This window comes from Anabrus simplex, chromosome 9, assembly GCF_040414725.1.
Source record: "Anabrus simplex isolate iqAnaSimp1 chromosome 9, ASM4041472v1, whole genome shotgun sequence".
Classification (NCBI taxonomy): domain Eukaryota; kingdom Metazoa; phylum Arthropoda; class Insecta; order Orthoptera; family Tettigoniidae; genus Anabrus; species Anabrus simplex.
Genome location: NC_090273.1, coordinates 125,707,236 through 125,721,131, shown reverse-complemented (window position 1 = coordinate 125,721,131; position 13,896 = coordinate 125,707,236). Strand labels below are relative to the sequence as shown.

Below are 13,896 nucleotides of genomic sequence, written 5' to 3'. Positions count from 1 at the left end.
ACTACTTTGAAATCATTTAAGAAAATACTGTGTAAACAACTGATAGGGAATGTACCACCTGGGCAACAGCCGATCGATGGTGATTGACTGAACAATCGAGATGGCTAAACAAGTGTTTCAGGCTACACATAAGGGAATGAGAAGAAAGCGACGTCTATGGATGGAATGGGATCTATATGGTCAATGAAATTGCAAATTACCAAAAAAGAAATCAGAATGAAGTGAGACAGCTGGCATGGGTTAGAAGCAATTGTTGTAGTTGATTGCAAGTTCCAACACCAAGTGGCAAAAGGCAACGATGAAGGAAAGAAAGAAAGATACAGGAGGGGAAGAAGGTAGTGGTTTGGAGGCATGCTTGTGACTTAGAAATGCTGAAAATAATAGAGAGGAGGGATTGAGAAGAAGTGTTGAATGTTTTTTTTTTTTTTTTTTTTGAAGGGATAGTGGGAGATATGTCAGGAGGAAAGAATTATTAGCATTTACTTGCACTATGGCTTACCTTCTAGTTTGGCTGGTTATGAAATTTTTCTGCTGCTGCTGCTACTACTACTACTACTACTACTACTACTACTACTACTACTACTACTACTACTACTACTAATACTTGCTCTGTACTTAACTCTTGACATGTACTATATGCACTCTACGTGACCTGCTAAGGTGAAAACCGAGCGAGTTGGCCGTGCGGTTAGGGATGTGCAGCTGTGAGCTTACATTAGGAAGATAGTGGGTCTGAACCCTGCTGTCAGTAGCCCTGAAGGTAGTTTACCATGGTTTCCTATGGTTTCCTTTTTTCACACCAAGGAAATGCTGGGGCTGTACCTCAATTAAAGCCACGGCCGCTTCCTCCCACTCCTCACCTTTTCCTATTCCATTGTCACCATAAGACCTATCTGTGTCGGTGCAGCGTAAAGCAAATTTTAAATAAACAGTTTTTTTAATTTATTTTTTTATTGCACTTATTAAAAATGTTGCTGTTAAGATCTTGAAGAAATATATATATGTACATTATGCTTTTCCATTTGCTTCCGACATGCTCTAATCGTGTCTTGAATTGTAAAGTCCAAATGCATGCTTATATTTGTCTGGTTTCTTTCAGACTCCAGGATTACGCAGCCGCCCTCAGAGGATTAATTCTGCTTGTGAGCGCTATAGGCAGGAAGGGAAGGTGACAACATTGGAGGGCTTGGTAGAAGCGACTCGAGATCTCTCACATATTGACCGAACGGATCTTTTTCATCACTTACTACTGTCGTATTGTAAGTTCGTTACTTCATCAAGTAATGCTGCTTCTAATAACTTATTTTTTCACTCTATCTCATTCCCCATCTTCCATTGTAGCAGCAGGTTGGCCACCTGCTGTTGGTAGGAGTACATGTGGGATAGTAGTTATTGGGGACTTTTTCTTGAAATAAGAGGCTATGCAAACAAATTCCTTCATACTAATAATGTTGGAGAAAATATGTTACTTTGGCCTCCTTATGTTTTCATTGGCCCAGATGAATATACTTTAGTTTATTTTCAGTTTTGCATGAAATATGGTGAATGAGAATTTCAATTATTGGATACAGAACTGTTTTGATACCTGTGTCCCAGTATCTCTCTCTCTCTTTTTTTTTTTTTTTTTTTTTTTTTTTTTTTTACAGTTAAGTTTTGCATCCTGTCCTTATTACTCATTACTTATCCTTTGTCTAGATTCTTTTTTAACAGGCTCAATTTTAAAATAACTGAAAATTGAGAAGGAGTTGTTCACTTTCTTTGGCCACATTGCACATAGAGGAGGAGAATCTCTGGAGAATATGGGGGTATTAAGACTAGATACCTAGTTGAAGACTACTTGGGAGAGCACCACTACATTGGTTGCATAAAATTATAAAGTAGTGTTGGTCCTACTGTTGTTACTGCATACAAGAAACCTGGAGAACTCTCACAAAAAATCCCAGAAGATCATGATCCTCGGCAAAGAGAGAACAGAGAGAAAGCGGGGAGCCTGGCCCACATTCCTTTGACAGATTGGGAATTATGGTGAAGTGGATAAAATCCATAATCAAATGCTTAAACATAGAAGAGACATGTCTCAATGATATCCTCACCTTGTCTGCTAGATTACCAGCCCAGAGGCAAGTTGGATCTTCAAATAGTACAACCAAAGGTTATGTGGTTATAGAGAAACTGGGAGGAAAAGAAAAAAAAAGAAGCAGCACCAAAATGAGGCATACTAGGCAAGGTGAGGAATGAGGTAGTTTGCCATTGCTTTCCCCACATGACCAGAAAGCGTTATTGAAGCACAATTGATCTTTCGTAACTTATAATGCTCTGAATTTCATCACAGCACCACCCATACCCTAGCAGCTTCCATATTTTTAAAACCATAGATGAGACTGGGACTTCAGTGGAAGCTATACTTTGCTCTGGCTTTTGCCAAGAGGCAGATGCTAAAGTAATGAGTCCATCACATTATTCACTAGAATATAGAATGAGGGAGAGTTCCCATTTCAATGATGTGAGGGAGTTTGTAATATCAGTTCTGACGCCAAGTAAGGATCCAGAGCTTCTGGATAGCTATAGGCCAATATGCGTAATGAAAGGGTTCTTCTTCTTCTTCTTCTTTTATGATCACATAGGATCACTTTAGTCAGTCCGTCGTTCAGGTCTCTTTGAAGGGATTGTTCGGGCTTTGCGGTCCTCCCAGTACTTCTTCAGACGCTCCGATCTTCATGCCCTTTCCTCAGTTGAAAATGTGCGTGTTGTTGGTTTGTTTTGTGTAAGGGTAAAGCGGAGGTTTGTATTCTTGAGTTTTGTATTCAATTTTATCTTATTTATGATGTCTTGTGTTGTAAGGCCTATTTCCTTCAGATCCTCTCTTACTTCTCTGATCCATTTACATCCTGTTGTGGTATTTTTTGAGACGAGATTGTGTTGTACTAGTTGTTTTAGAAGTCTCGAATCCTGCATCCTCATGATATGTCCAAAGAATCCCAGTCTCCTCTTACGCATAGTATCTGTAATGGGTTCTAGCTCTTTGTACACGACTTTGTTAGGTATTAACCGCCACTGTCCATCTTTCTGGTATTTTTTGTTGATGCAGGTTCTTAATCCTCCTTTCAATTTTCTGAAGTCTGTCAGTCTTTGATTGTTTATTCATGTGAAAGTGTGTTTCTGCTGCATATGTAGCTTCCGGTTTTATAACTGTGTTGTAGTGTTTTATTTTTGTATTGATAGACATTTCTTTTTGTAGATATCCCATGTTAATTTTTGTGCTTTAGCTAATCTATTCAGTCTTGTTTGGATTGAGATTTTTTCATTTAGGTTATGTGTTATTACTTCTCCAAGATAATTAAATTGAGTTACTATTTTGATTTTATTACCATTTATGGTGACTTCTTTTAGCTGTGTTGGTTTTTGCGGCATAATTTCTGTTTTTTCAAATGATATTTTGAGGCCAATTTTATTTGCAATGTTTTGAAGTTCTGTTATCTGGGTTTTTGCTTCTTTCATGTCCACTGCTAGTAATGCTAAATCGTCAACAAAACCTAGGCAATTTGTTTTGATTTATCGGCCAATCTTTATTTTGGGGGGACATTTCCTAAACCATTCCCTCATTACCATTTCTAGAGCACAGTTAAATAATAGTGCTGAGAGCCCATCTCCCTGCCGTAGCCCAGTTTTAATTTCAAATGTCTCTGATGTTTCACCCCTAAACTTCACTTTTGATTTGGTGTTTGTGAGAGTCAATTTTATCATGTTTATTAATTTGGGGTGTAGTCCAAGGTGTCTTAAAATTTTAAACAGAGATTCTCTGTGGATGCAATCATAAGCTTTCTTGAAATCTACAAATGTCATCGCCATATCTCTGTTTCTTCTCCTGTTATAGTCCATTATCAACTTAAGACTCCTGATCTGATCAGGGCAGCTCCTCCAGGGTCTGAAACCTCCTTGATATTCTCCTAGTTCTTTCTCAAGTTGTAAACTTATCCTATTAAGGATGATTATTGAAAATATTTTGTATGTTATGTCTAGGATCGAGATTCCCTTATAGTTATTAGGGTCGGTTTTATCTCCTTTTTTTGTGCAGTGGATGAATGAGGGCTGTTGTCCAGTGTTCTGGTAGTTCTTCTTTAATCCACATAGAGACAAGTTGTTGATGGAGGGCAACCTTTGCTGATGTTCCTGCATATTTTCAGATTTCCGCAAAGGTCTGATCTTCTCCTGGCGCTTTGTAGCTTTTTAATTTATTCAGAGCTTGGTAGACTTCCTTTATTGTGGGGGGATTGATGTTCTGTGGTGATGTTTTTATCGGAGTGTTGGTGTCCATATGAAGGAGTTCTGTAGGTTCCTCACAATTTAAAAGCTTGTTGAAATGTTTAGCCAGAATCTCTGCATTGTCTATATTGTTATGGGCCAGCTTACCATCTTCATCCTTCATTAGTAGGGTCGGGGGTTCATATTTTTGGAGCTGCTTTCTGAAGGTTTTGTAGTAGTCCCTTGATTGAGTTTTATTGAATTGTTCTTCAATTAACTGCAGGGTGTCCTTATCATGTTGTCTTTTTATTCTTCTTAAGACTTGGGTAGTTTCTTTTCTCTGTTTTACCAGCTTTTGATAGGATATTTCTGTTTTTTGGGACTGATGTAATAGCCATGCCTGATGTCTTTTCTCCACTGTTTCGTCACATTCACTGTTTCACCATTGGTGTTTTTTACGTGGTTTAATTGGAGCCAGGTCTTCTGCAATTTGTTTAAGGTCGTGTACTAAGTCTTCAAGTTTATCTGTGATTTTTATTTTTTCAGTAGCTTTCTGGTAATTTTTGTTGTTGATTAGCTGGGTAGGATCTAGTTTTCTTTTAGTTTTAAGGGCTTGTTTTTGTTGCCTCCTCTGGGGAGTGAGTTTAATTTTAATTTTAACTACGTAGTGATCTGAACCTCTGTCTATTCCTCGGAGGACTTTGACATTATAGATCTCTTTGTGGTGGTATTTGTCCATGCAGACGTGATCCAGTTGTCATTCTCCTTTAGTGTAGTCAGGGTGTTTCCATGTTTTAAGTTTTTGAGGTTTCCTCTTAAAACATGTAGATTTTGAGATTAAATTATGGTTTCTACACAGGTCAGCAAGTCTCTCTCCATTTTTATTTGTTTTCTTGTGTGCTGGCCATTTTCCGATGATGTCACGGTATTTTCTTTCTCTGCCTAGTTGAGCGTTGAAGTCGCCTATTAATAATTTTATATGGTGTTTGGGGATGTTATCTATGGTCTGGTCCAATAGGTCCCAAAATTCTCCTGTTCCTTCCTGGTCTTTTGAGGAGTTGTTTTTATCATTAGTGGGAGCATGGGCATTTATTATAGTATAGATTTTATTAGATGTCTTTAAGGTGAGCGTTGAGAGTCGTGGAGACTGTGATCTGAATTCTTGAACTGAGTTTGTTATTTTAAGGCTGACCAAAAATCCTGTTCCGAATTGTGGGACATTCTTCATCACTCTCTTCCCGTGTATACCTTTATAAAGTCTGTACACTTGAGATTCTATAAATAATACAAAAGGACAATGACTGACGACTTACATGCAACATCGAAGAGAGAGGTCTCATGGATAATTACCAGTGCAGTTTTCACTCTCATTGGTGATCTGGGAAGATCAGAGAGCACTGTTAGCTCTTTCTTTGGAAAGAGCCATGTTTTTTTACCTTCCTCAGAAGACAAGGTGATGTATTCAGTGGTATTCAATGTATTAAACAGTGATATTCAATAGTTTTTTTTTCACTTGTGAAGTGGTGTATTGATTAGGTGGACACTTTAAATAAAATGAAGTTCTTGATGAACTGTTTGTCGGATTTAGAGGAAAATACCAATTTAATATGTACATTCCCCCAAAAGCTAACAAATATGGGATCAGGATTGTAATCCTCTGTGACTGTAGAACCAAGTAGTTGCTGGATGCTAGAGTATACAAGGGAACATTGCCAGGAATGAGTGACTGCCGCTGATTATTTAGTTTTGGGATTAGTAGAAGTAAATAGATTGACGCAATCAAAATATAAGATTCGATAACTGGTTTACCAGCATCCTCCTAATTCAATGTCTTCTGAAGGACCTTAAATTGATAGTTGTGGCCACTAGGAAGACATATGTAAACTGCCACTAGAAGCTACTGAAATAAAATGTGAGTCAAGAGAGATTGGATCTTGTATATACAGAGAAACCGCGTTAGTGCGTTCCTGATTAACAAATCTTCCCGCTTAGCACATCGTATATTCGAAGTCCCGTTTCTCATCTTATTAATTGTATATAAAAATACCTCACTTATCGCATCACAAATTTTTGCTATTACCGCTTAGTACGATTGAATTCCTCCCCTGCGAACCATGTGACCCTGTCGCAGTGGGGAGGCTTGCACGTCCCAATGAAGCAGATGGCCGAGCCACAGGTGCAACCGTATTGGATGGGTATCTGTTGAGAGACCAGACTAATGAATGGCTCATTGAAAGTGGGGTAGCAGCCTTTCGGACGTTGCAAGGGCAGTAGTCTAGATGATTGACTGATATGGCCTTGTAATAATACTCAACATCGCTTAGCTGTGTTTATACTGCTACACAGCTGAAAGAAACTGGAAACTACAGCCATAACTAACTCCCAAGGTCATGCAGCTCTCTCTGCATGAATGATATTTATTTATTTACTGTGCACTACAGGATTTCTAATCGCAATTACAGTGGCAAATGTTTACATGTGTTTTTTAATGCTTCAGTCAGTCTAATATCATAATATCTAAACTATTCCAATATTATATTTTTGTTGAGAAATAAATAATATTACATATCTAATCCTTACAAGAAACAAGTATATAAAACATAATTTCGTATCTAAACTAGTCTAATAACCTAATACCTAAACTATTCTAATATTATATTTACAGTGAGAAAGGAACAGTATTTCATATCTAAACTATTATTTTTTCTAGTTCTAACACTTATAATTACATTTATGGGATAGGGCTTATTGTAGAATGTTTATAATACATTTTTTGGTTCAAATCAGCATTACAGAGTTTTCACAGAGATGGTGAATTGTTGTAAAAACAGGTCTAGAGGTACACAGAAGTCTAAAGAATTATTTTTCTGAACTGCACTGTTGTGGACATTGCATAGCCTGTAGAGTGGGGAATTTTTGTGAGCGGTTGTTCTGACCTTTTTATTATGAAAAGTTACATTTGTCCTCGCATTAAAGCGGGGCACATGGAAGCTCAAGAGGCATAAAAAGTCAGGATTGTCAATAATAGAGTACTGATCATGGCTTCCTCCTGGGTAAAATATTCTGGAGGTAAACAGATCCCCCATTTGGATCTCCGGGTGGGGACTACACGAGAGGAGACGATCATCAGGAAGATGGATACTGACATTCTGTGAGTTGGAGTATGGAATGTTAGAAGTTTGAATCGTTGTGGTAGGTTAGAGAATTTGAAATGGGAGATGGATAGACTAACGTTAGATGTACCGGGCGAGTTGGCCATGCGGTTAGGGTCACGCAGCTGTGAGCTTGCATCCGAGAGATAGTGGGTTCGAACCCCACTGTCAGCAGCCCTGAAGATGGTTTTCCATGGTTTCCCATTTCCAAACCAGGCAAATGCTGGGGCTGTACCTTAATTAAGGCCATGGCTGCTTTCTTCCCACTCCTAGGCCTTTCCTGTTCCGTTGTCACCATAAGACCTATCTGTGTCGGTGCAACGCGAAGCAAATAGCAAAAGCGACTACAGAATTATCAACACAAAATCAAACAGGGGAAATGCAGGAGTTGGTTTAATAATGAATAAGAAAATAGGGCAGCAGGTAAGCTTCAACGACCAGCATAGTGAAAGAATTATTGTCATCAAGATAGACACAAAACTAATACCCACCATAATAGTGCAGGTCTATATGCCTACTAGTTCAGTGGATGATGAGGAAATCAAAAAAATATATGAAGAGATAGAAGATTTAATACAATATGTAAAAGGTGACGACAATCTAATTGTGATGGGAGATTGAAATGCATTGGTAGGCCAAGAAAGAGAAGGTAATACAGTAGGAAAATTCGGATTGGGACAAAGGAACGAAAGAGGAAGACAGCTGGTTGAATTCTGCACTGATCATAATTTAGTCCTTGCTAATACTTGGTTCAAACACCACAAACGACGACTGTATATGTGGACGAGACTGAAGACACTGGAAGGTATCAAATAGACTTCATTATGATTAGGCAGAGATTCAGAAACCAGGTGTTGGATTGCAAAACTTTCCCAGGAACAGATGTGGACTCTGCCCACAACCTGTTGGTCATGAAATGCCATCTGAAGTTGAAGAAATTGAAGAATGGATGGAATGCAAGGAGATGGGATCTAGACAAGTTGAAAGAAAATAGTGTGAAGGATTGTTTCAAGGAAAATGTTGCCCAAGGACTAAACAAAAAGGCTGAAGGAAACACAATAGAGGAAGAGAGAATAGTCATGAAAAATGAAGTTGGTAGGGCTGCTGAAGAAATGTTAGGAAGGAAGAAAAGATCAACTAAGAATCAGTGGATAACTCAGGAGATATTAAACCTGATTGATGAGTGATGAAAATACAAGAATGCTAGAAATGAAGAGGGCAGAAAAGAATACAGGCGATTAAAGAATGAAGCGGATAGAAAGTGCAAGGTAGCTAAGGAAGACTGGCTGAAGGAGAAGTGCAAGGATGTCGAAGGTTGTATGGCTTAGGAAAGGTAGATGCTGCATACAGGAAAATCACGGAAACCTTTGGAGAAAGGAAATCTAGGTGTATGAATATAAAGAGCTCAGATAGAAAGCGACTTCTAGGGAAAGAAGACAAAGCAGAAAGATGGCAGAATCATATCCAACAGTTGTATCAAGGTAAAGATGTAGATGATTTGGTTCTGGAACAAGAAGGGGCTGTTGATGCTGGTGAAATGGGAGACCCAATTTTGAGGTCAGAGATTGATACAGCTGTGAGAGACGTAAATAGAAACAAGGCACCTGGAATTGATTACATTCCCTTCTGAATTACTGACTGCGTTAGGAAAAAACCAGCATGGCAAGGTTATTCCATTTAGTGTGTAAGATGTATGAGACAGGAGAAGTCCCATCCGATTTTCGGCAGAATGTTGTTATATCTATTCCCAAGAAAGCTGGTACTGACAAGTGTGAAAAGTACCGCATCATTAGTTTAGCATCTTATGCCTGCAAAATTTTTAACACGTGTTATTTACAGCAGAATGGAAAGACAAGTTGAACCTGAGTTGGGAGGAGATCAATTTGGTTTCAGAAGAAATGTTGGAACACGTGAAGCAATCCTGACTTTACGTCTGATCTTAGAAGATTGAATCAAGAAGGACAAGCCCACGTACATGGTGTTCGTAGATCTAGAAAAAGTATTCAATAATATTCATTGGGCCAAGCTATTTAAGATTCTGAAGGTGATTCGAATCAGATACTGAAATGAAAAATTATCTACAATCTGTATAAAAATCAGTCTGCAGTGATGAGAATCGAGGGCTTTTAAAAAGAAACAGCAATCCAGAAAGGAGTGCGTCAAGGCTGCAGTCTGTCCCCTCCTCCTTTTCAGTATTTACATAGAACAGGCAGTAAAGGAAATCAAAAGGGAATCGCAATCCAAGGAGAGGAAATCAAAACCTTGAGAATTGCCGATGATATTATTTTATCTGAGACTGCAGAAGATCTCGAAGTGGCTGAATGGTATGGACGAAGTCTTGGGTAAAGAGTACAAAATGAAAATAAATAAGTCCAAAACAAAAGTAATGGAGTGCAGTCGAACGAAGGCAGGTGATGCAGGAAATATTAAATTAAGAAATGAAGTCTTGAACGAAGTAAATGAATATTGTTACTTGGGTAGTAAAATAACTAATGATGGCATAAGTAAGTTGGACATAAAATGCAGACTAGCACAAGCAAGAAAGAGCTTTCTTAAGAAAAGAAATTTGCTTACTTCAAACATTGATGTAGGAATTTAAAAAATGTTTCTGAAGACTTTCATCTGGAGCGTGGCTTTGTATGGAAGTGAAACATGGACAATATCCAGCTTAGAAAGCTTTTGAAATCTGGTGTTACAGAAGAATGCTGAAGGTGAGATAATAGATCGAATCACAAATGAAGACATGATGAATCGAATTGGTGAGAGGTAATCGATTTGGCTAAATTTGACGAGAAGAAGAGGTAGAATGATAGGACACATCTTGATTCCATTGTTGGATGTGCTAGCGAGTGCTTGGCTGTTCCGAGAGAGAGAGAGAGAGAGAGAGAGAGAGAGAGAGTGAGAGAGAGAGATACATTTAGTTCCACAAATATTTGTGTTTAGTGTTTGTTTGTAGTAACTGCGATTAGTGGTATTTATTTACAATTTTCACATTATGTAGTTCCATAGGTGTTCACTAGATTACAAGGTGTAATTTAGGACTGCGTGAAAGAAGAAATATCTCCTTTTAATGTTATTATTAAAATATCAGTAGGTTTGTTGATAAGATACTTACAAGGACAGGATATTAAAAAGAGTCGTAACTTCGGCAGCGGTTATATTAGTGCAGGCAATTGGCAGGGTATTTTAAATAGCAGTTCAACTGTTCCACCTACCATGAAGGTAATAACTTCTTTAAATAGCGCGATACTGTTGTAAATTTTGTTTAAAGAAAGGATTTCAACAGAATATACAGTATTTCACTGGCGAAATAGTTAACAGTCGTCGTATTGTTAATGATTATTGTCGTTCTTCATATTCAAATATTGCATTGCTGGCTACAGTCGTGAACAAAGGGTGTAGTGTATCAAGAAAATATAAATAATAATCAGTTGATTCTTGTATTCTGATCATTTGTAGTTTTGAGTTGATAGTTAAAGTGTCCGTAATTTATATTTCACTCCCTCGATCTTTCAGTATTTATGAGCGGTTAGCTAATAATAATCAAGTTCCAATATCCCAATAATTGCAATTCAAGTCCCTGGCATAGTTTTGACTTTTTTTTTTTGAGAAATTATTGTAAACAACCTCATATTTTTCAGCATTTAAGGACACTTTTATTCTCCGTCCTACGGAGTAGGGAAAACAATAGTAATCCACCATCTGTAATAATCACATAATCACATTTCAGTGTCCTCCAAGGCGATCCACTCAGCCCTATCCTGTTTAATGTTCTCACGAACGATGTCACCAAAGGAATGACAGGAACAAGCACATACGTATACGCTGATGACATGGCCATCGCAGCGACAGATATAGATAAACCACAAGTATCGCTAAACACACTATGTGAATGGGCAGAGAAAAACGACATCCAGATAAACGAAGAGAAGACGGAATTGGTAGTATTTAGGAAAGGAGGAAGACTCACTGAAGCAGAGAACATCAAATGCAATGGCAAACTACTCAAGAGGGCTAACAATTTTAAATATCTAGGTATCACAATTCAAACAACAGGAAAGAGTTTCAGTTTACATATAAGATCTAGAGCAGTGGCGGCCACTAGGGCTATGAATGAAATCAGGAACATCACACAACTATCGATCAGCACAGCTATGGACTTGTTTAGGTGAAAGATACTACCTGTTCTGACGTATGGCCTAGAATTAGTGGCAGAATACCTCACGAACAAACAGCTGGAAGAATTGGAGCGCGTAAAGGCTAGATACCTGAAGACAATTTTAGGAGTCCCGCAGAATGCAAGATCGAGGCTAGTGTATGAGCTTACCAGGGAGACCTTCGTAATAGAGGATCTGAGATGCGAGCTCATACTTCAAGCTAGTACCAGCTTCAAACAGCTTATACAAGATCTGCATGAGAAGAAAAACAACATACCAGAGGACTTCTATGTAACATCTGCTATGCAAGACAGGACCTGGATGGAAGCTAATCATGATATGCGACACGTGACGACGAGATTGGCGATCCATGGTTTCCACCACAAGGTGTGCTGCAACAAATTATTTCACGAACCAAATGACGAATGTGTGTGTGAGTTGTGCTTGGAATTCTGTGATAGATACCATATTGTAAAATGCAGGAATAGACAGAAATCCATCGCAGCTTATAGCAAAGAAAAGTAATGTGTATGTAATGTAAATGTAATGTAATGGTATTCTGCACGGCATGTGCGCATTTTTCAATAATAAATAATAATCACATTTCAGTTGAGATTTGTAGTGTAGATACAGTATATTAGATAGTATCTTGCCTGTTATATTTGTGTGTATCTTTGTGTACCGTAACCCTTTGGATACTTTAGCATTTAGCCAAACGGCAGGTTTCATTTCTATTACAGCATAGTAGGATAATGTAGTACTAATATTAATCTGTCTCGGCGTTGAACTTTATTGGTAATCCTTGAGTAGTTCTTGCGAATTTTTAACTTTAGGCCTAATTGGAATTTTCATTTCTATTTGTGCTTAGTAACAACCAATTGTGATCAGTATATGTCTGAACGTAGTTTAAAAATTATTGTAGTGTATTGTAGTGACTTATTAGAAATTAGAGTGCTTACTCTATTATTTTTATTCATCTTGAATTTCAAACTTTAATTGTATTTTCCATTTCTGTCTGTGCTTAGTATTAACCTGCTGTAGTTAGGATATGTCTGATCGTAGTTTAAAATTACTGTAGTGTATTGTAGTATCTGAACATAGTCTGAACGCAGTTTAAAATTATTGTAGTCTATTATAGTATCTTATTAGAAATTAGTGTGTTTATTCTATTACTTTGAAATATTTGTGTAGTATCTGCAGTATCTCTGGTATCTGTAGCAACTCTCTTACTAGAATTCTTTGTAGTAATCAGGGTGGACTTAACTGCAGTTTAGAATTGTGTAATTCTTGTGTATTATGTTCTGTTTTTAGTAATTAACAGCAATTTTCATCCTGTTAGGGTGTTGTAGGAAAAAACGTACAACTAAGTAGTATTGTAGTGTAGTGAAAATGACAATCCACAGCCTGTTTCCAGTCATTCGACCGGGTCAGGAATGGAATGAAGCCCCCATCTAGCAGCAAGGATAGGGATTGTGCCGGCTGCTGAAGCCTGTCGCACTCCTCTTGGGCAGTGATTAATGCATGACAGAGGAAATGAAATGATATTGGAGAGTGTTGCTGGAATGAAATATGACAGGGAAAACCGGAGCCCCCGGAGAAAAACCTGTCCCACCTGCACTTTGTCCAGCACAAAGCTCACATGGAGTGACTGGGATATGAACCGTGGAACCCAGCGGTGAAAGGCCGGCGCGCTGCCACCTTAGCCGCGGAGGGTCTTATTGTAGTGTAATAGTAAGTAGCCTATATTAATTACCTGATTGTCGTATGATCTTTGTAAACTATCCTAGACAATATTTCATTTCATTTTTATTTTGCACAGAATAAGTTATCTTATTTTCCTTTTCTTTTCATTATTCCATAAAGAATGGCTAAGGAGTGCAAGTGTAGAAACTGTGGGTGTGGCCAGGCATAAAGGAGTATGAGGGAGGAGTTTGAGAGTTTGAGGGAGATAATTAGGATTCTCTCAGTGGACAGGAAGGAAAGTATGCCTCCCTCAAACAATGTACAGGATACAGTAGGTGTAAAAGACGGATAGGAAGGAAAGGGGGGTATTGTAGAAGAAAGGTGGTCTAATGTTTGAAGGGGATGGAGATTGCAGGCTAAAGGCTCCATTCAGGATCAGAATTCAGAACAGGTGTCTGTGAGAAATCAGTTCAAGTCACTGCAGGTAGAACAACAGAGGGAAGATGAAGAACAGGCAACTGTTGCTGAGAAGTGTGGAAGTAGGAGGAAGGGAGAAGGTAGGAAAGGGAAATGTGGAGTAGTGGATAGAAAAAGACATGTGGAACAGGGTCATGGGATGGAGAAAAGGGAGGAGGAAGTAGCTTCTGCAGCTGTCAGGTAAG

The 13,896-nt window shown here is 38.3% G+C and overlaps 1 protein-coding gene across 1 annotated transcript in view; it reads left to right on the top strand.

Annotated features, from left to right (window-relative positions):
* bsf (bicoid stability factor) overlaps nt 1-13,896 on the top strand; it is a 351,343-nt gene that overhangs the window by 269,533 nt on the left and 67,914 nt on the right. Inside the window, exon 15 of the mRNA XM_067153608.2 lies at nt 1,100-1,259. Within this exon, the coding sequence (XP_067009709.2) occupies nt 1,100-1,259 (160 nt within the window). The remainder of the gene's footprint in view (nt 1-1,099; nt 1,260-13,896) is intronic.